This window comes from Diadema antillarum, unplaced genomic scaffold, assembly GCF_040938485.1.
Source record: "Diadema antillarum isolate AM-2024a unplaced genomic scaffold, OU_Dant_1.0 scf00000188, whole genome shotgun sequence".
NCBI classification, from domain to species: domain Eukaryota; kingdom Metazoa; phylum Echinodermata; class Echinoidea; order Diadematoida; family Diadematidae; genus Diadema; species Diadema antillarum.
In genome coordinates, this window is record NW_027271077.1 from 1,508,028 (window position 1) to 1,532,122 (window position 24,095).

The window sequence follows — 24,095 nt, forward strand, 5'->3', positions numbered from 1 at the left end:
ACGAATAGAGATTACCTAATCCCCCTAATCCTTATTGTGTCACCATGGCCTTCCTGTTAGACTGAGGCGCATTGTTACACCTAGGTGGGTTTGCTAACTGTACAACTAGATAAAGTTTGGATGGGTTTCTGACTGCTGATGAAAGCTACAGCCTGGCAAGTAAATCTTAGTGCCTTGGCACGTAAGGGGTTAAGCTATGCAGTCTTCAGCTAATCTACAGAATTTGGTTCCATTTGTGCTTGTTTACATGATCAAGAAAATGTGAACATGTGTCAACTCCCATTAAGAGCAAAATTTGGACTGATTTCCTGAGGATTAATCTGCCCTACAAAAAAAAAAAGACTTGTGCTGTAAATAATGTATGATATTTGTGTATCCATCTTGTTTCCTTCTAGAATCTTCCACGCTCATTAACCCATTATTCACAGAAACTCGGTGGAGCCTGCACTAAGCATGCTGGTACATTGTACTGGGTTATTCTTTCCCTGCCTACATCATCTCCTGCCCATATTCATTTGCTTTTACTATGTCACTCCAATTTCTGTCCATTCATTGGATGAATTATGACTTCATTTAAGATTTGTATTTGTCCATGATATCACTACATGCAATCTACTGAATTAGTAGGAGTAGAAATATCAAGGGGGGAGGGGGGGGGGTGAGGAAGAGGGGGAAGAGAAGGGGGTGAAAGGTTACAATTCTGATTAAATCAAGTCACTGAATATGAGCATAAAGCCCAGGTCTGACAATTCACTACAAACACAGGAGTGATTATTGGTGTAACATGATCAAGTCCTATCCCGCATTTTCAGGCTGAAGAGCAACTCGATCCAGGCATAAACAAATATCAATTTCTAAAGAGTCATACATATCACCTGAAGGGATGATGGGGATATTGCTTCCCGAGAGTCTCCTGTTACTGGAGAGCTTTGCAAGGTATCTTTCCAAGAGTTTCATCAAGTCCCTCTCACCTTACTTCATTCTCACCCCCCCCCCCCACCACCTCTACTCTTCCAATATCGTCAGGACGAAACTTTAAACAAGACTCCTTGAAGCTTACCCCTGTTGCAGCCGACTAATGTAAATAGGACTTCGTCGGAGATCTCCACTTAGGGGGAGAGCACATAACCCCCGGCAGGTATGTTCTGATTCAAACTCGGGACTCCTTCAGGCTTCGGCTTAACCTCGTTTTCCCGGGTAAGACCTGGCCCAAGAATCCCAAAATAAGCTCATAAAGAGGATTCGATCAGTGACGTACAACTTCCATCTGACAGGCAAGTAGTCCACGGGAAACCGGCTTTTGATGGAGCAACGTGGATCTCACTCGATAAATTGCTTGCAGATATTTTGCCTATTCTTGTCCAGAAATATCACTGACATACCAGTTATTGATCATCATGTCGGTGTATCAGCGCGAGAGTAAGCCCAAGTTGGGAGGATTCTTCATGAATGAAGATATGAGAGCTGTGCATGCTGCATCGTGAAGTCATTAATTTAGAAGCATCAAATTTTGTCATTATTACTTGCGTGTATCGTAATAACCTTCAGGCCCTCTAGTAGAGCGCACCACTTCAAAGTGACAAATTACATGCTCCGGGAAATATCTCTCCATGACAAGAATGCTCCGAGATATTTATAGAGCATACTGTCGTTACTTAAAGCTCGGCAAAGAAGAAATACTCGATAAAGTCATCAGGAGTTAAACAACGACCACTGACTGAAAATGAGAGAAATGAAAGAACTTGATGGATGTGCAGAAAGAATGGACTAGTAATCATCCAAAGATGATGTCCAGCTGATGCATGTATGAAGCCATGCCAATAACTTTTTTTTCACTTTTCAAAATGCATATAACAGGGATAATTAGTATCCTCATATCAAAACGTCTCTCTGAGAGTGCATAAAATCATTTACTACTACTCGTTTTACTACTGCTTTTTTGTCACTCACTAACATTATTAGTATCATCAATATTAGCAGTACTTACCATTTCATCCTTTTGTTAATTTATAAATTTCTACACATTTTTTTCATTATTTGGCTTTACAACATACATACAAAATTAAAACACACAGAACTAACAATTTGTATGTGGTATTTTACGTTCAGCATTTGAACATTTTCCAGTGGAACATTTTGCCACCATACTTAGGGTTTGTTGAGAGAAATTTAGGAGCCAGTCTTCACAAATCTGGAATAAAAAATAGTGTCATTTTGCTTTGAATGGAGACTAATCCTGAAAAATAGCACTTGGTGTAGAATCTGTGCTCAGAATGAAATAGTCTGGGAGGAAATAGAATTTAAATGTGTGTTTGGTTTTTTTTTTTTGTAGATGCTACATGTATTCTTTTCAACTCTATGAGAAACAAACATGAATTTCTACGAGCAAACTGATTTCCCATTAGCAACCTGGATACAATTTGAATGTCTTTGGCAAGTCATCACCAGTATCCATTACCAGATATGAGATGACCTTTGGGACATCATGTGTATCTGCAAAAGAAGATCATCAGCTCTAAACCTCTCGATCACTCCGTGACACTTGACAAGTTGGGGATTCTACACTCAGTCTTCAAGGAACATGAGGCAAGGAGCGTGCATGTGTTTGCGCACTCTATTGCAAATTCTGCTCTTCCTCCAACATGTATCTCGTTTACTTTGGATGCAAGGGTGCCAAGGTTTGGGGACAATGATCACCAATTTGACTTGCAAAAAGGGCAAAATGTTCCCGAAAAACTTCACACTCTGATGTTCATGCGACCCAAATCCGGACTGCATTATTCATCCCCCCTTGACTTTGAGGTGCTCAAAAAGGGACCTTGAGCCGGCTGATGTAAAATTCCACTTGCTGTTTCTACACACCCAGGGAGTGAATCTTCAAGTTACTGTTTCTTGGGATTGTGGCTCGTGATGATGACAATGCAATCAGGCTGTGCCCATCAAACTAAACCCATTTTTCAGAGATGGGAAGCATAGATAATAGATCCTCAACATTCAGGCGATACCAAGTTACCCTAAATACATTAGGGCAATTCCGCGGTTAGTAACGTTACATTTGAACAAATTTAGATATTTGTTTTTACTACTAAATAACCATTTATTCATTTCAAGTCAAAATTATGACAAAAACATGTTCATCTTTCCCAGGTTTATGATACAGAAAAAAATGGATGCAATCCACGAAATATTAGAGTTGCTATGGCAACTTAAAAGGCTGGTTAGTAACGTTACGAAAAAAGGACATGACAAAAAAATCAATGTCTTGTAGCAAAAAGTGTGCAAAAATTAAAGTTACTTCAAACAAAGAGTTGCATTAATTTCAATTATCGCATCATGACAAATGTTCACACAATTTTTTTTAGCAGTTCGACCAATAATTTCTTAGCTATACCCCCAAAAGCATGGTTAGTAACGTTACGGTTAGTAACGTTACATTTGTCCGTAGTAATTCCGCAGGTCATTTCACCCTTTTGTAATTGACAAAATGTCACATGACTTCTGGAGTACTTAAATGTATTCATCTTTTACCCTTTAGCAAAACTTTGAGGAAAAAATTTCAAAGGAACCCACTGTAATTTGCATTTAAGTGAATTTCAGCGTCCCCAGTCCCACATGTACATTTTCAATGATGGTTTTAGATCTCGCAAAATCAATAAATATGAAAAATAAAATCTACTGAATTTGAAAGACCTTAATGATTGGTGAACATCCATGGCATTAGTTGAAACCTAAATTAAAGAGTATGATAAAGAGGCACATTTCTTTTATCCATGTCATGTCCACCTAACTGCGGAATTGCCCATTATACCTTTAAGTCATACTATCAAGCAAAGTCATGAATTCAGCAATATCACTTTTGCCAGAAAAAAAAAAAAAAAAAAAACTCATTGCACACAACCATGTCAGTTCATTGTATCCACAGTGCTGTCTAGTAGAAACCACCTGTAGATGATTTTAGGTCTTAAAAACAGAATTTGCAGAAATAGGATATTTCTGTGTCATTCACTGATGAGATGTCAATAGATGCAGCATCTAGAGTCACATCTTATTCACAAACTCTTAACCCATTCCATACTGAATTCCAAAATGCCCATAGACCTAATGTACAGGCTACCACGTTCCCATACGGAATGGGTTAAATTTCAACCCACTTTGAAGGAAACACAATTTGTCATAGTTCCTGTCACGCTCTCAGAACATCCAAGTTGAAGACACTTCCTAGAGCCAAGATTCTCTCAGTCCCACATCACTGACAGAGCCAAGATGTCAACATTTTGAACCCCAGAGGAACACTGCCCCCCACAGCACATGACTTTACTTTAAAAGTGTTTATGCATTCATGTTTACATATTTTTATTCATAGTGCTATTTATCAATCAATCTTACATTCATTATATTGTCAATTACCTATTGATTAATTCATTCATGTAATAATTTCTTTGCTTGTAAAGGTTGTTACATCCTTGAAAGTATTAATTCAGATATTCATTCATTTATTCAGATCTCTATTGGTCTGATTTTGACAAAGCCACCCCCTGTAGTGAACACATCACTTATATCTGTGAAGACCTTGTACAAGCTTAGCACATCAAAATATATGGCACAACATGCCGTATGACAAAACAAACAAACACACACTCACACACACACACACACACAAGACAATGAAGTTGTAAGTCAACCTTTTAGACACACAAGACAATGAAGTTTTAATAAAGTCAACCTTATGTAAAGGAAGTTGCTAGAACTGTTAACTCTTTTCATTAGAAACAATAAACTTAAGCATGATGCTGTATATCCTCACTTGGGACTTTGACTTTGCTCACATACAAACTGCAAGCAATCTCATCATTTCTATTAAAAACATGCATAAAACTGAACCATACATCCAAGTTAATGCATTGTGAAGATAATGCTTGGAAGAGTTTGGTGAGTATAATCATCTTTCAGCCAACAAAAGACAAATATAAACAGACAAAATAAATAGAAGAATTAACATTACAAGATCATAAAAGTGCTGGGAAATGAAGTAAAAAATGAAGATGTTGCTGTATCCCATATACAGAATCAAATGTGTAGGGATAACAAGTATAGTGTATATCGTTTGTGCATTCTTCCAAATTGCCATGCAGGAGAGAATTCTTGTCAATAGAGATGTGAGAAGCAAAATTTCAAGTGGTATAAAATTAGACACGCATTCTCTGAAGTACCACTTTGCCAGAAGCACGCTGAATGAATGACCTGCTGATAAAGTTGTAGGAACTTTCGCTACAGAATTAATCATATAAAAAATGAAATACCAGTTAATGGAATAGAAGTGACAAAGGTTCAACAGTACCTCGATCAGAACTGATGGGGAAAAAAAAACAGAAACAAAGGAGATAATTCAAGTAGGCAGAGTATCTAACAGTCATCCTATACAATTTTTCTTTCTTTCTCACTCTTATACGCGACTGCGGAATATCAAGAAATACGACTTTGATGGTGGATTGATTTTTTTTTCTTCCCCCAAGGGATATATCTGAAAAGAAAGTGACTTTTTCCCCTTCAGTCCCAAGGCTTCAGCCACCTGCAGTTATTTGCAGCGAGGGCGCATCGGATGGGCAAGTTTCTCCTCACTGCAAACACTCTTTTTTTATACTGTGCCTGATAGACTCACACACTTCATTGGGTCAAAGTGAATGCTCACTGGCTGAGCCCCCTTGCAACATCATTTCCACAAACCCTAGTCTCACAGTTCAGGCTGCAAAAAAGTCATTGGCCAGGCAAATGACATACCTAGCAAAAGTGCAAATGATCAGCAAACTTTCTTTTGTCGTAAATAAAGATGCAATTGTTTTGTTCTACACTGTACAAATGTATATGTAGATAATCAATCATTTATTCTTAGAAAAATAAATGCTGCCTTTCTTTGATAGTACTGTCAGGAGTAAAACCTTGAAGACTGCAAAGTTAAACCTAGAAGGGTCTGAAAAACAAATGTGTCATTAGACTACCTAAAAGTCATTGACCACTTCGCTCTCTGTATTACGATAACATCCCTGCATGTAGGGTATGAAAACATTTTGCCTGGAGCGGTGATAATGTGGCCAGAAATACACTGTCTGGCTGTACACAATGGAAGAAGCCGAGAGGAATTACTGGATTTTTCGCTTGAATGGGAATGAGATTGATTCACATTTCATCCGTCACCAATTTGAATAAACACATGGAATTTCATCGATATATCGCACTGTTTACCACTAAATGTTTATATTTAGAAGGTACTGACTCTTTGGATATATAAAAGTGAAATTCAATATTCATTTTCTACATTCATAAACAAAAGAGTTTCCACTTCATGATAAGGTGCAACATAGTGAAATATAGAAAGATTATAATCAAAATTTGGGAAAACCTGTAGAAAAACAAATTGAAATTTTATACCAGCTTTTAAAAAAAATTTCTGTGATTTTCATATTTCATGAGGACATGCTCTCATAACAACAATACAATTATTTTGAAATATAAAACAAACTAATACACCTATGCACTCACTCAGACTGTGAACTAAATTCTATAGGGTAGAAATTTCTCATCACACAGTGGAGAGCGTGCTGAAACTATTTGCCCCCAATATCACATCATAAATGGGTCACAATAGTCTGTCAAGCACACAGACCAGATGCTTCAAAACATGCTCTTTTACATCCATGGTATTTTCCCCCTCCCATCTGACAAGTGAAAAAAAAAGGGGGGGGGGCTATTTGTAGGCAAGTCCTTACAACACAGACATTCTGTTTTCATCGAATAGATACATGTGCTCCTCAAAAAAGTCAAAAAGTTAATTTCATCTTCAAAAAGGAAATACTAGATTTGCCAAGGCGTAAATATGATGGGGGAAAAATGCAGAATGAGCTTAAAACTTGCCATTTTTCACCCTCCTCACCTCATATTGCTGACGATAAGATCTATAGATTCTTCCTCAAAGGGTAGAAATTCCTCATCACACAGCACCTTGTATGTCTTCACGCCGTCTGGAGAGGGCGCTTGCTCCTTCACAGTGGAAAGGGGAAAAAAAACACACACACATAGGGAATTGGCATTTATCTGAATACAATGAGATGACAGAATGAATGGATGGCCCTCACCCTGACCTTTGACCTGCAGGCACAGCTGAGAGATTTTTTTTTCTGATTTCTGAATGACTACACTCAATGGTGCCTCCTGGTACTTTTTTTTCAGCAAAAAAAAATATGCTAAAAAAAGAATGGCCTCTATGTACAGGAGGTTATCATTCCTTATCAATGAAACACTGGTACTGCTCACAAGGTACTTAAAAAACCTAGCCATCTATGTAGTACCAATCTAACACAAACATGACAAAAACAAAGTAAGAAAATCAGAAACAATTGGCAGACGTAGCAAAGACTGTGGCCACTGTAAGCCTTTCAAATATCAAGTGAATGCTTTACGTAGTTTTCAATTTAAAATCTATGCTATCAGTGAAGTAACACATAGTAATATGATACCATTAGAAGGAAGAAGATAGTTCTGTCTGAATATTTTTTATAATACAAACAATTTTATATATTCTGTTTTGTATTTCGTGAATTAACAGAAAGGAAAATCTGTTTCTCTCATGAAAAAATCAAGGAGACGAAAAGCATGTGATCAATAAGGATATATCACATTTTGCAAGAGGTAGAAGTATGATAGATGTTGACATCAAATATCCACAATGACTTCATAGATTTAATGTCAGTCTGTCAAAAGAGCTCAGTATTTGCATGCATTCAGAATTTCAGTTGACTTATGTAATAGTCCCGCAACATTGACTAAATCATAAAGCAGCTGTTGTTACCAAAGTGACAGCTTGGCAGGAATAACAAAGTCTGGCCTCTGAGTAAATTCTCTCCAATTGATGGTGGTGGACAGGACTTATTGACAGCTACACAATCAATATAGGTTACCATTCAGAAGCATAATTTTTCTTTCTGTCAAAGTGCCAGAACAAGTATATGTATCACAAAGTTAATGTTTGTCTGCTAAAACATGCAATCACAATCTTATTTGGGCAGAGGATATTTGGCATTAAAAAAAATCATGTGACACTTCACATGCTGTTGACTTGTCAGGATGCACAAAGTAAAAATATTAACCATTGTTTTTCTTTCCTTTTAATTGAATACTTAGTGAATACATTGATGTATCAACCTTTTTTGTGCAACAGACTTTGAACAGTGTGCACAATTTTCAAGATATGACATTTAATGCATATGTGTATGTCTGTTGTACCACAAAACTTTCTTATATAAAATTTTTGTGCTAAAGCCTAAAATATAAGGAGATACATGTACAGACTGTATCTGTATTTTTCTAAATAAAATGTAACTGTAGACGGTTTAGTCTGGAAACATTGTTATTATAACTATTGTTCACATTTTGTATATTTAACAATACTTAACATCGATTTTACCGATTCATATTCTTACAGTGTTTGTTTCTATCCCAAACTCACATTTTAGAACTATTTTAAAGCACTAATGCTGGGTTTTTGTTTCATATGCAAATGGTAAATTATGCCTTTAAATAGTAATTCACACAACATCTGCGTCATTTCATTGCCACATGCTGATTGCTTTGATATGTGACCTGCTACAACAAAAGGATCCTAAAGTCGCTGATGGCTGAGCTGAGAAAATTGAGTTTGAAGTCACATCATCAAAATTGGTCAAAACAATCGAATTTCTTTTTTTTTGCATAATCTTGTAGTCTAATATTTTGTCTATCATCTGCCGAAATTTCAAAGCTATATGATCAAAGGAAAGGCAAGAAATCAGTGTTTTTCTGGGCAATGATTTTCCGACTTTCAACGTAACAGAAACGTGTCCAAGATTTGGATTTAGCGCCACAGCTAGACTCTGCCCCTAGCAACGAGGGAGTGATTTATTGGTCAGTGCATGGCATCCTGATTACTGATTGGTTGTGCGTAGACCGCTGGCGCTAAGCTTGAATGAACATCTCGAAGGTCGCTAGGAGCACATCTTCTATTGCCAAGTGGTGAAAACTGTTTCACCTCCCCTTGATCATGATAGCGTCGGAAAGAAAACTTTGAAGGCGTTTTTCTCGAAACTCTGATTTCCACAACCACTTGACATGCGCTAATAAAATCATTGATATTTCCGTGATCGAGTACTTTTATGAGTTATGCTATTTATGAAATTAAAGTATACGAGTACAGGAATAATGTCATGCCATTTTCAGAAAATAGCCCTCCCCTGACTTTTGGATCCTTTTGTTGTAGCGGGTCACATATGATGTTGTTTGCAAAGATTGGATTTTTTTTTTTTTGGGGGGGGGAATTTGCAAATTCTCTAAACAGCTTAGTTGGCAGACTCAAGAGGTTAAACAGAGATGCACAAAGGACATAAGCCTAAACCTTCTGTTTTTTAACTTGGGTATTTTTCCCTTACGGCTAAACATCTTTCCAGTTTCAAGTATTTTCTCCATAAAGCCAAACATCTTTAAAGTTCTAGTCACTAAATTTTCTTCATAGGAATTACAAAACAAATGTAGACTTCATGAATATCCATGCTCTCACTGTGGCCCAATTCCTCTAAATCCATTTCCCTCCACCTTCCCCTCTTCTTCCTCCTCCACTTCCTCCTCCTCCTCCTCCTCCTCTTCCTCCTCCTCCTCCTCCTCCTCCTCCTCCTCCTCCTCCTCCTCCTCCTCCTTCTCTTCCTCCAACTTAAGTCAGCCTGTCTCCTGTTCCAAATCCTCTAACACACACTCTGTATTCCAATCCAATCAAAAGACGAATTTCAATTTCCAGTCGATCACCCCTCGGTGACTCTCTGCGATAATGGATGCAACCCCCAGCCCGTTTTTTAAAACCCCTGACAGAAAAAGGAGAGAATGGGGTTGGGGCGTCCCCGTCTGAGCATTTCCTCCGGGGCAAAGAACCAATTACTGGACTAATGTGTCTTAGTACAGCACCAGTGTCAAAATTCTCACAGCCCCTAAAATTGAAAATATTTGAATTTTAATGGAAATGTGAAGACTTGCCCACAAATAGATTCCCTTATTTCACTGGTTATGTGGGAGAGGAAAAAAAATGATCCTGAGTGCAAAGGAGCCGGTTTTAAAGTGTGAGGTCTAGGCTCGACATACTACTGTGACCCATTTATGATGTGATATTAGGGTCAAGTTTATTCATCATTCCATCCCATACTGTGCTTTCTTCGCTCACGTTCAATACAGTGCTTTCTTCACCAATTAGTACAGATGTCTAGAAACTATTTGCCCATAAGTAGAGATTAACTCTTAAATGTGTTACAGTGTAAATCCCCATCATGCGCCATATTATTTTGAGGCAGCAACGTAGTCATGCTTTGGGAAAACATTTCGTTTTTCAAATCTATACAGTAGCTTTTCACTGATTTTTGTTATGCTGGACATGTAATGAACAAAGTTGTAGAGAAAACACAAAGCTTTGCTTCTGTGTAAGTTTTATGACAATTCTGTGACTATTTGTCTTTCATTTGACCAGTAGCTACATTACCATAGAGGAATGACTTTTGCACACAAAACAGTGACAGAAAATTTATTTGCAACTCCAGCAGGTAACATCGCTTGATAATCAATCACTACAAATTATACTGCAGGCTACATGTAACAGGAATAGAATCGCCATATTACCTTTCATTGTAACGTGGTATTTGGTGATTTGGTAATTGGTTTGGGCGGGATTGTGCATCTGAGCAAAATATGCGAACTTGGCATGTCCACGACTGAGTTGGGCATGCGAATGTGGCACATAAAGAGTTAACTAATCCCCGTAATATGTGTCACCACAGCTTTCCTGTTTAACTGAGGCAAAGTGCTACTGGTACTCCTGAAAGGGCTTGCCAACTTGCAGTAGATAGGTAAAGTTTGGACAGAGTAATAAGTGAATGCTGATTTACGAAAAAAAAAAAAGCCTGGCAAGTTATAGCTAAATACCTTAGCACATATACAGTTTGTAGGATTAATCTGTATCAAACTGCCTGCCATAAGTTAGATGACTTCTGATGGTCAGTGGCTAAATTTGACTGGTCAATGATGGACCGGGTCTAGGGCAATTACCCCCTGGGCAATTACCCCGTACCCTTCCCCTGGCCCTAATCCTAATCTTAATCCTGAACCTAATCCTAACCATAACCCAAACTCCTAACCCTAAACCTAACCCTAACCCTAATCTTTATTCTAACCTTACCACTAACCAGTATTTAGCTGGGGGGTAATTGCCCTCTGGGGGTAATTGCCAAGATACGTGATGGACCACAAACCAAACTGCATTAGTCACTTTTCAATATTCAGCATAATTATGTCAAAGCATGCTTTTTACAAGGCAGTGAAAAAAATATAAGCATCAGGTTCCTCCACTCTATAGCTCTAGCTAACATCAAAATCACAACTTGAAAAGCACTCTCAGAGCACAGACCTCCACCAAGCCAGCTGCTCATTTCTACCACTAATCTTGTTCTTCCATAGAAATCAGTGATTTCCACTCATACACACATGCTGAAAAATCGCCCAATTTCTCAATATAGAAGCCACTTCTTTACGTCATCAGCTTCCAGCTGCGCAGCGCCTCCCCCGAGCAGAGCATGCACATTAGTGCGCATATATGTAAACCTCCAGTACGCGCAGCTTGAACTCCCAAGTTTATTGACCCTACATGCCACAAGATAAGAAATCCTTTGAAAATCTGTGAAAAAAAAAATTATTGCGACCAAAATTTAATCATCTGTTCTATGTGTCATTATCAATTTTTCCTGCAAGCTTAATTCAAATTTGTTAGCAGCTTTTTGAGTTATTTTGCACACAGATAAACAAACAAAAAACCAATGCCAATGACAACATGAACTCCTTCATTGACAGATGTAATTACATCTAACTGCTTTGTCACAAGTACATGTATGTGAGTGATCTATCTCTATATCTATCTAGTAAACATCTTTCTAGGATGAGTAGATCATTCATTTATTATACATTATGAAGATAATTGCTGCCTTGGCTAATTTAACCCATTGTGCTGCAAAGAGTATTTCACTCACAGTGAAAAAAAAAAGATGAGCAAATATTTTGATGACACACTCTCTCTCATATCTGTTACCCACTGCATTACAAATCAAAACTCTGGGAATACACATTTAGGTTTTTCAAGTACCCAGTACTTTTTTAGGATTAGAATAATACATTGACTCCAGTTGTATTGATTGTAGATTAGACATACACTAAAACACACACAAAATGAACAGGAAATATCTTCCCCATTGCAAAAATATCCATAGGAATTTTAATATTTGCTGAACAACAGTTACTACCTTTTGTGCATTTTTTCTTCTTGCTGCAAGAAAATGAAATTCAGGTGCACAAATCTATATAGAACTGAAAACACATTTCCTCACATTGCGCTTTCCTTCTTTCTTCCCAAATACATAAACTTTTAAAGTGCTCCATTTGCAAAGAAATGAAAAGCATGTATACCTCCATCTGACCTTATCATTGAGCTATATTTGTCAGCAAAAAGTTTAAGTGATAAAACGATGTCTATGTCTAAATATTGTTTGCTTTCCCACGATAACAACTATGTGACAGGTTTGATAACGTTGGAGATTAATCTACATCTTCCGACCTCTTCTTTCGCTTTTTTTCAACTTAACAGGACCCAAAATACACAGTGGCTTATCACTTGCCCACTGCATCACAGACAAGAGAGGATGAATAATCAAGCCTGACGTTTTAAAAAAGTACTCAGATACAGTCCGAAAAAGAATTGGGGGAAAAAAAGGACGCAAGGAAACAAAGTCAAAGTGGCTGATTTTCTCTAATGAAATCATCCCTCCGTGCCCCCCTTATCTCTCCTCCATTTCATGTTTCTATTTGCACAAAGAGAAATGACACCCTGATTAAGACACAGATGCAAGTTCAAGACACGACACTAATTATATAAAAGCCTTCCTTCGTTTGGTAATTATCCTTTGCCCCAAGGTCTGGGTACTTACCAACATTTTCTCAGACATTTCACATTGGTACAGAGTGCCCACTTCATCCTGAAGGATATAAAGATATCAGCAAACACGGATGTAGTACTTTTTCTCTCAAGAACACAAAACTTTGTTTTTCTGGGTTATGCATAGACTGGTGTTTATAAATACCTGAGATGCATATAATGGACATACACAACAAAAATCATGTAACTGATCATCAAAACAACCATCCTCTAAAGAACTCGGTGTAACTCAAGGAAAACTCATTTTTATTTCTTGTCAAAAGAGGGACGGATGGGAAACATGTCCCTCACATCTGTAACTAAAACAAGTTTGCCTGCTCTTTTAATGAAATGACAAAAGGAGTTCATTTAGAATATTTATATCTCATGTTATGTTTAGCAAACCCTTATAATCATACTTTACAGTATATCTGAGGTAAAAAAAAAAAAAAAGTATATGCACACACACACAAAAGAGAATTACAGCATATAAAAATGAAGGCAACTTTTTTTTTTCAATATTTGTTCTTCACACCAACATTTGCGTCAATAAATGCAATTCAGGGTGACTAATTTCATTATGATATCTAGATAGGGAAATGCATTTTGCAAAACCAGGTTGATTACTTACATCTGTGAGGTGGTTTGCCAGCAGTCCCCTTCCACAACCTAGGTCCACAGCAACTTGGAATTTCCTGGAACAATTGAACAACATCAATCGCTGACAACGTAGAAATAGAGGCTGACTGATTTACAACATTGAAATGGGTCTGTTTGATTTCACATGACATTTGAAATTTGTTTGTTCATGCACATTTTAAATACCACTGTCTTAAGGCAATATTATTAATGCTACAAAAAAACATGAAGAAAATCTGTAAAAGGTGATATTGAATAGCTTTCGAATCATTTACGTTAAATCAGATCAACCTTGGGTCTACTTTTACCAGAAAATGGAAGCAAATCACACGACAATTTGATACATTTATGTGTACAGATACAGATACAGATTCAACCACAGATATCTCTGAACCAACAGAGACATTGATCACTCAACGGCATTTTATGGATCCATGATGTGTCATAGGGTATCATCCATGTGAAGGATATTATTACCACTATCATCACACTAATAACAATCATTCCAACAACAACAATAACGATCATTCCCACCACCAGATTTTTTTTCCTTGTACTATCCTTTCTTTTAGAAAAAAAATGAGCAAAAAAAAAGAGAAAAAAATGGGAATCATTTCTTTTACACGGTAATCACAGAAGCAACAAATACCTGCAAGTATTAAACAAACCACTAGACAGATGGGTTTACATCTCTTCTACAGGACAATATATGTTTATTTGTTGGCTTCTCTGTCAGTTAGCAATTTCACTCAAAATGCTATCAGTAAAACAAACAGATGATCAATTTTTGGTGGTGATCAAGCGGATGATCCAGAATTTTTCAAAGGATAAAAGGGCACAGTCTAGCAGGCATTAGAGACCCTATGGCCTCAAAGTAGGTGTGTACTTTCTTAGTGCATCCAGTTAACATTCAAAATCAATTATCTATTTACTGGAGGTTCACACAAGAATGACGTCTGTTTCATCAACTATGCAAACATATTATTTCCATACTTCATTGCCAACTCCAGTAACTATTGTCATAATCAGGGTACTGTGTATTCTTCATCATTGTGATGACACTGTATCATTGTTTTCTTATTCAGATGACTTTCAGCTGACATAAACTCTTGCCTTTATTAGCAACTCAGCAAAGCCTCAATCAAACCCTTAACCCATTGAGGACGAGTCCTGAGTATACTCGGGCAGGTGTCTATGGGAAAAGTGTGTTGTAGCAAAATCAAACCGTCCTCAACGGGTTAACAGAAGCCATACAAAGATATTGAATTGACATCGCAACACAAGAAAACATTTAATTTCAAAGATAGCAACATTTCCAAAAGACCTGAATTCATATTTGTAATCCTTACCTTGTAACATCTCTGACTCTGTCTACTAGTCGATACCCAATCTGTGAAAGAGAGAGACGGAGTGTTTCTGAGCTCAGTTTTACAGGAGAATGAAATCTAAATATTAATACCAACCACTGTAAAACACAATATTTTCGTGGCATAAAATTTTCGCATATTGGAGCCAACAGCCCTTTTTGCGGCATGAAATTTTCACGATTTGCCTCTAATACTCAATGCATATAGTGTAGACAAGAACTTTTACGTACATTTTAATTTCGCAAATCTCGGCTCTCGCGATATTAACGAAATTAAAATGCATGCGAACATTCCTCACTTTACAGTAAATGTTGATTGAGTGATGCAGCAGTATCAGTCGAACACATCAGTGAAGTTTGAAGAAAATGGGACAATCCATTCAAAAGTTATGAGTTTTTGAAGTTTTAGTGCTGCCATCACTGGATGAGAAAACCTTTTGCAACAGTGCCTGCCTGCAGGACAATTTTATAAAGAAATTTCACATGAAAAAGTTTATTCTTTGAATGAGAAGTACACATTCCCTTCTCTTGATGCTGACATGTGCTGTAGTTATTTTTATGTCATACATAATGGGTGTATCTACCTGTCAAACCTCATAGACTTTTACTGATACATCCTATCTCATTTTTCTTTATTATACAGTAATGCACTCTGTTTGTTCTATTGTATTTGATTGCTGAAATAGTTTTTTTTTCAACATTTCCATACCTGACGTACAGGAATGCTTGTTATTTTATATATGATTATTGCTATAATTGCTATGCTATAATTATTTTTTATCTGAAGAATGAAATAAAACAAATGAATGAATGAATAACTAAGGGTAATATGATTCCCCCTTTTCTGAAAGAGGTAAGTAAAGTGCATTTTTATTAGTCCTACAAAAAAAGAAAATACGTTGAATTCTCATATAGTGTTTTATATACCGTCTTGCAGTGACATCACAAACTGTTGTAGTCTTGTCATTTAGCAAAGTGGCACTGAAACTTTAAAAATTCATAACTTTTGAACAAATTGCCTGATTTTCCTTTAAGCCTTCACCTGTATCGGTGAACTATGACCTTACTTTAACCCGATGAGGACGAGTCCCGAGTATACTTGGGCAGGTGTCAATGGGAAATGTGTGTTGTAGCAAAATCAAGTCGTCCTCAACGGGTTAAAATAAATCACAAAGGCAGCCAAGCTACCTTTTTCTAACCCAGTTGAAAAGAAATGCATTGTGCACAAACACACTAAAACCTACATGGGAATCATTACGGAAAGAATTTGATGCCTAGGATGATACTGTAGAACATGATATTTTCGCGGCATGAAATTTTTCGCAAATTGGAGCTGATGGCCTTTTTCGCAGCATGAAATTTTCGCGAGTTGCCTAGAGCTAACATTCAATGCGCATAGTGTAGACAAGAACTTTCACGTGCATTTTAATTTTGGGAAACTTGGCTCTCGCAAAATCAAAATACACATGAACATTCCTTGTTTTACAGTATTTGTTTAGAGCTGAGAAACCAAGAATTTTAGATGAAAATGAAGAGGCGCTCATTGGATAGACATGCAGGTGCATTGAGAGGGTGTAAAAGTGGACGCACAGCTCATAAGGGCAGGTTTGGATGCATTGGCCCCTGAATAAGCCATCATCTGAAGTAGCTGACCGGTTTTCCCTGAGAAGATGTTTGGTATTGAGTTTCCTCAAACCCTGCTAAGACTCTATGCAGGTCTCATTTGGTAAATTGGGACTTGAGGTCAGCATCCTCAAGTATTCCCTACATTGGTGCAAATTAAAGGACAAGTTCACCCTCATAGACATGTGGGTTGAGTATTAAAATGCAGCAATATTAGTAGAACACATCAGCGAGAGTTTGAGGAAAATCAGACAATCCGTTCAAAAATTATGAATTTTTGAAGTTTCTGCTCAGTCAAAGCTGAATGAGAAGACTACTATAGCTTGTGATGTCACATGAGTACAACGATATAAAGAAAGTACGGTATAGAGAAAAATTCAACATATTTTCATTATTCTTGCATAACAAAATACTCGCCTTCTCTCTTTCAGAAGGCAGGGGGAATAATATTGCCCTTAACATACATCAGCAACAAATTGAAGAAATGTGCACTTTTGTCAAAAAGTAAAGTTTTGTGAAATACACTGTTTATTTTCTTTTATCGTCGTACACATGTGACATCATACACTATAGTAGTCTTCTCATCCAGCAGTGATTGCGCAGATACTTAAAAACCATTAACTTTTGAACAGATTGTCCTATTTCCCCCAAACTTTCTCTGATGTGTTCTACTAAAATTGTTGAATTCACTCAATCGACACGGTGGACTTGTCCTTTAACCTGTTGAGGATGGGCTGATTTTGCTATAACATGAATTTCCCATAGACACCCGTCCGAGTATACTCGGGACTCATCCTTAACAGGTTAAGGGACAAGTTCACTTTATGGATTGAGCGAATGCAGCACTACAAGTAGAATATATCAGTGAAAGTTTTAGAAAAATCAGACAATTTGTTCAAAAGTTATACATTTTGGAAGTTTCAGCGCCACCATTGCTGGATGAGAAGACTGCTACAGTTTGTGATTTCACATAGATAGAATGATATTCAAGGTCCTGTTTACCTTTGGGAGCAGTGATTTGAAAAATGTTCAAGATATCACATTTGATGCATATGTGTAGGTCTGTTGTGTCACAAAACATTCTACCATATAAAATTTTTGCAATAAAGCTTAAAATATAAGGAGATATTAGTATTTTTCTCATTAAACCATAACTGTAGACGGTTTAGTCTGGAAACATTTTTATTACCATACAACTATTGTTCATATTTTGTGTATTTAACAATACTTAACATCGATTATAGTGGTTGTTTCTATCCCTAACTCACACTTTAGAACTATCTAAAGCACTAATGCTGAGTTTTTGTTTCTTCTGCAAATGGTGAATTATGCCTTTAAGAAAAGATAAAGAGAAATTAACATATCATTTTCTACTTTTTTGCATAGCAAAAGAGCACTTGACTTGGCTCTTTCAGAAAGCAGGGGGAATTAGAACCCTTAAAGTAAGTCAGTAACAAGTGCAGGGAATGTGTACTTTCTTCAAAAAATTAAATTTTGTGGAATTCTCTTTATTGTTCAACACATGTGATATCATAAACTGTAGGGCCAGAATTCACGAAGGTGGTACAATCCTGCCCGTGGTTTAAACCATGGACAAAGACTGTAGTTTTTTATGGGGCAACAAGACCTATTTCTTTACGAAATCAGTCATTTCGTCATGAAATGACAACATTTTTGTTACGAAATGAACTTTTCATCAATGAAATGATCATTTCCTTAACATCTTGTTATGGAAGTACAGCTCTAGAACAATTAGATTCAAAGGATATGATTTCTGTCTTCTTTCTAAATTCATGCAAAACAAGGAAATTTAGTGAAGATGTGTGCACCGGTTTCTCATACACTCTGTAGGCCTACATTTGTGTGTAATCCATAGTTTAAAGGGATCGTGCAGTTTTGGCTGAGACCTAATATCAGGTTTCTAACATTTTTTGGTGAGATAATGGAAAACCGTTTATGAAATATGAAAGAGCATGTAATTCTATGTGGAATTCAACATTTATTTGATGAAAATTGGTTTTGAAATGGCTGAGATATCCAAAAAAAGAGCGATTCTAATAAAGTGTGGGACCCACACTTTATTGCGATCGCTTTGTTTTACTTTGTTTTTGGATGTTTCAGCCATTCCAAACCCGATTTTCATCAAATAAACTTTGCATTCCACTTAAATTGGTATGCTCTGTACTATATCATAAGTGTTTTCTTGGTATCTCGCAAAAAGTTAAAAGCCCAATTCTCATCTCCACCAAAACTGTACCATCCCTTTAAAGTGAAATACCACGAACAATAATGCTGAATTCATGTCTATGTTTTCAAATTTATGATAGAAGAAAACAATAAAGATTTCACTTGATTTCAAGATTATAAACACACAATCACACAAAATCTAAACCATTCTATTTTTTAAATCATACAATTTTGCTTGATCAATTTGGGGTTTGCACATACCAAATACATGTAAAGTGCTGCATGGATTATCATGTAAACATATAAGTTAATGCATAATATAATTCTAAGTATTTTCTGCCTTCACCACACATAACTAGAGAGGGCTCTATTGATTTCTACTGATGTCAATAAATGATTATCCTTTGAGTTACACAAGGTAAAGAGTGAATCAACCCGTTGAGGACGGGCTCATTTTGCTATAACATGCATTTCCCATAGACACCTGCCTGAGTATACTCGAGACTTGTCCTCAAAGGGCTAATTCTCATTGTAAAGGTTTTTTTAACACTTTCATTTGTGGAGCCTTTCTCAACTTATCAGTGACGGGTGATAGATGGATGGAAATATTTTAACAAAGCAGCTTGGTAGTAAAAACAGAATCTGTCTAATTCAAATTGATTACTAGTACACCGAAAAAATAATAATCTCATTATGAAAGAGGAAGAAGATCTGATCATCAACAAAATTTCTGATTTACTTTGGCACCAGATGTTTATGATTTCATAAAATGGCCTGACCAGCAGTGAATGTCATCATCAAAACGGTGATGAATGGGCAAACAAAAGTGATGGTCTGAATGATTAATTACTTGACATCACAAATGCACTGCACTCACTTCATCCTTCAGGTAATCATAAACTTCCACATCCTCTCCCATTGCTGCCCGGTCGCGCTGCTTCCGTTTGGCCTTCCTGTCAAACACATTCATCACCGTCTCCCCTCTGCCTGGACGACATCGTCCCTGGGAGGAAGAGAAGCACCTGCATCCTGTTCTGTTCCTATGGCAACCAACTTTGCTCCAACAAGCACGTGGCTTCAGTCTTTCCGTCCATCTGTTACGGTAAGGCTCCGGTTTTGTTGGAATGCCATGTGCTACAAAGCGTTCTTTTGCCACTGCAGGTACATGCAGGGTGCTCTTTTGTGAAACTAATGTATGTCTGAATGCATCTAGCATATAAGTCCCTGATATCCTGGCCATAGTTTGTGCAATATGAGTCCTTCTGAGCATTGATGAGCTCGGTCTGCTTAGCAACCAGCTGCTGCACACCTGTTGCATGTTTGGTGCCACCACAAACCTCTGCTGTCAGACCTAGAATAAGGACAGACAAAACACATTGAAAATGATTTAACCCATATTCACTGGCTGCTCCAGGTATGTTTAATTCAACTGTGCTCTCTCAATTTCAATACTATACACTTAAATTATGAAGACATATCACTTAGAAATAAAAAAAAACACTCACACAAAATATGAATGGTCTTTTACTGAAAGACAATCATCATGTTTGAAATATTCCCAACTTGGCATGCAACTTATCTAGAGTATAGCTAGTTCTTGTAAATGAAGAAATCTTATGGAAACTAATACCTGCTGTGGACAGGAATGGTCAAATTCATAAACTCTGGATAGAACTACACAGGGGCAGGGGTGGAGGGAGCAAACATGTCATTTATTTTGCCCCACCCCTCAATATTTCCCGAGATGTGGAGCATTTTCTTGTTTGTTTGTTTTTTAATAGAAAATGTCCAAATATTTAACTCCAAGTGTGCACCAGATTGCTGAATTCTAATTCTGAAAATGCAAAATCTCCCTCGCCTGGTAGAGGAATAGCCCCTCCCATACCCTCTCCCGTTTGGTCCTTTTCCTCATAGACTGAGAACACTTTTAGCTCAAACACTGACAGATTTCCAAATATTTCATCAAAAGTACGCACCAAATCTGTCACTTCAGTAAAAAAAAAAAAAAATGCAAAAGTTCCGTTGGGTAGGAGGGATATCTTCTTTCAATTAACAGTAACCCTTTCCCCCACTTGGTTTCCCTCCATAGATTTTGCACACTTTTGGGTTTGGCAATTTCCCAAATTCCATCAAAATTGTGTTAATTACAAGATATTTTGATTTGAATTCTAAAACTTCGTATGCAGGGGCATCAATCCTGGAGGGCAAGGGGGGCAAACATGTCATTTTGTCCCCCCCCCCTCCAATAATTCCTGAAATGAGGAAAAATTTCTGGCTTGTTTTGATAGTAAACTATCTACATATTTCACCCACAACATGGACCAGATCACTGAATTTCAATTCTGAAAATGCAAAGACTCCCTCATGTGGGAGGGGACACTGATAACCCCCTCCATCATCCTGCTAGGTCCCCTTCCGTACACTTAGTACACTTTGGAGATTGACAAATTTCAGAGTATTTTGTCAAAAAGTGTGCATCAGATCTGTCACTTCCAATTCAAATAAAATCAACAGTTCCCTCATCCTCTTTTAATTTGCCCTTCCCCTGCTCAGGTCCTATCCATAGATTTAAACTTGACATAATTTTGGGATTGATAACTTTCCAAATATTCCATAAAAGTTTGCATCAGATCATTCTATTTTAGTTCTGAAATTGCAAAAGCTCCGTCTTGTGGGAGGGGGCTGTCCCCTCCCACATCCTCCCCCCCCCCCCACGAACTTCCATGTATAAATATATGTACACTTAGTATACAGTGATGTCGCACACGCGAAACAAGAGCTGAGATAGAGCAAGTTAGTCATAGGAGAGAATGTTTATTTTGCTTACTTTTTTTATAAGAAAAGAAAAAAAAAGCAATCCAAAGATTTCACCAAAAGTGTGCACCAGATTGCTGAATTTCAGGTCTGATAATGCAAAATGACCCACATGTCCCCCTCCCCCCCCCCCCCCATCCTCCCCCACTTGGTTGCTATGCTCCCTCACACTGATCTTCCAACTCAAAGTTTTCCCTACCCCCAATCGTGTAAACAGATTGACGCCCCAGGGACTGTACAGTAAAGTAGACATGTAATGCATACGATGAGGCATTGTTCAATCTAATATAGATGTAGACTTATTCCATTAGCTGTCAACTTCAAAAGTGAATGGCAATAAGAACAACAGTGAGATGAATTGAGGCAAGGGACTGTGGGATTTTAGGTCAGGTTTTATAGGCTATAAAATGATCTATACTTATGTGATTTTCCAAGTTACATGTAATCTGCCATATAGCTTATCCTGTAGATCAGTGATTGCAGCATTCGCATGAACTATAGGATATCACATAGATTTGCAGATCATATACCGGTACATTTTAGTTAAACTGCTAACCAATTCTCATATCCATTCATCCACAAACAAAAACATCAATGGACTTGCCTATGTGAGGAATATTCTGACAGTTGACTAAAAAACATTAATTTCACAACTATTTTGCTGTTTGCATTAATTACCTCAATATGTCAAAAATATTTTGTCCCTTGCACCAGTAAAATTAGTATGTCAGTGACTGGCAAATTTGGTTTCTTTGCTCTATTGGGGTCATGAGAAGAAATTGGCACAATGTCGCTTTATAGACAACTTGTGTACTTCATAAATACTGTGAATGGGGAAATGTATAATGGAAAGTTTTACATACAAAATGTATGTTGTGCAACATGATACAAACACAAACGTCTAACATCTTGACAATCTGTGAAATTAAAACGCATGCACAACGAAACATATGGTTCACATGATATGAAACAGCAACCCCCCCCCCCCTCAAAAATGAAATACTATTCAGCAAACCAGATATTAGAATTTTTCTTTCATTTTATATATCACTTGGTATTCTGTAAAGAGAACTTGGGCATAACATGTAACATTATTATCATTAATTTTTCCCCATGTATGTAGATACAAAGCAAAACAGCCATTTTTATTTATTTCAAGATATTCACACCATAGTTAAAGAATTTCTAGCATACACCACATACTATTCTGATTTTTGTATGATCCAGAATGCTGCTACTCTAGAAAAAGTAATGCCACTTTATGACAAATAGTTTTCACTGCCTACTTATTGATGAACAGTGTTCAGTAGGTGCCTATATATTCTGGTTTTTTTTTTTCTTCATATAATTCAGTTCGGGAAACCCACTCACAAGGGGGGCCCCTCCTTATAAGTAACCCGTCCCCCTTATAAGTAACCCCGTCCCCCTTATAAGTAACCCCCGGGGCACCCCTTATAAGGAGTCTCCACGCTTTTTTGCAATGCAACGCAAAAATGAAAGGACTGCGGCAATTCGCTTGATTATGTCCATAAAGCTTCACAAGTTTCCTAGTTACTCACGAAATTTGAGCAAAATCGGTTTGAGGCATCATATCTAAAATCATGGATTTAAATGCGATGTCAAACGACCCATGCGAATGCTGAAATGCGAGCGATTACTGGCGCGAGTGTCGCCAGGCGCGGCGGCGCGGCAATGCTTGAGTGCAGACGTGGCGACTGAGTACATGTACACAGTCGCCACGTCTGCACTCAAGCATTTGCCGCGCCGCCGCGCCTGGCGATACTCACGCCAGTAATCGCTCGCATTTCAGCATTCGCATGGGTCGTTTGACATCGCATTTAAATCCATGATTTTAGATATGATGCCTCAAACCGATTTTGCTCAAATTTCGTGAGTAACTAGGAAACTTGTGAAGCTTTATGGACATAATCAAGCGAATTGCCGCAGTCCTTTCATTTTCGCGTTGCATTGCAAAAAAGCGTGGAGACTCCTTATAAGGGGTGCCCCGGGGGTTACTTATAAGGGGGACGGGGTTACTTATAAGGGGGACGGGTTACTTATAAGGAGGGGCCCCCCTTGTGAGTGGGTTTCCCGAACTGAATTGATCTATGAAGCAGCTGCTTAGACATAGTCATACTACATAGCCCCATCAGATCTTAATTCTTATCAGTGTATAGGGCAGGGCTTACTCATTACAGATAGCTACATCATCAATATTTTACGAAAGTGTTCCAAGACCATACAAAATCAAAGCAGAACAAAACAAACAAACATTCATTAGATTTCTACTTGACTAAAATTCATAGTCTGTAAATAAGAGAACTCGATTCGTGCAGTGAAGACTTAAATTAAATCCCAGAGAACATCCCCTTTAGATGAAACAGAATCTCCCCCTTTTTAAAAGATAAACTAATGTTGGCTTCAATTTAGTTGTGACTTCAGTGT

At 37.5% G+C, this 24,095-nt stretch overlaps 2 protein-coding genes across 2 annotated transcripts in view; one reads left to right on the forward strand and one right to left on the reverse strand.

Annotated features, from left to right (window-relative positions):
- Positions 1 to 19,851, reverse strand: part of LOC139723409 (arginine-hydroxylase NDUFAF5, mitochondrial-like) — a gene marked incomplete at its 5' end in the record, with an annotated part of 122,988 nt that extends 103,137 nt beyond the window's left edge. The window contains 5 exons of the mRNA XM_071634654.1: positions 6,929 to 7,035; positions 13,035 to 13,082; positions 13,653 to 13,716; positions 15,010 to 15,050; positions 19,714 to 19,851. Of these exons, the coding sequence (XP_071490755.1) occupies positions 6,929 to 7,035; positions 13,035 to 13,082; positions 13,653 to 13,716; positions 15,010 to 15,050; positions 19,714 to 19,851 (398 nt within the window). The remainder of the gene's footprint in view (positions 1 to 6,928; positions 7,036 to 13,034; positions 13,083 to 13,652; positions 13,717 to 15,009; positions 15,051 to 19,713) is intronic.
- The window catches only part of LOC139723414 (pre-mRNA-processing factor 39-like), a 444,659-nt gene that overhangs the window by 356,102 nt on the left and 64,462 nt on the right, over positions 1 to 24,095 (forward strand). The gene's annotated exons all lie outside the window — the stretch shown is intronic.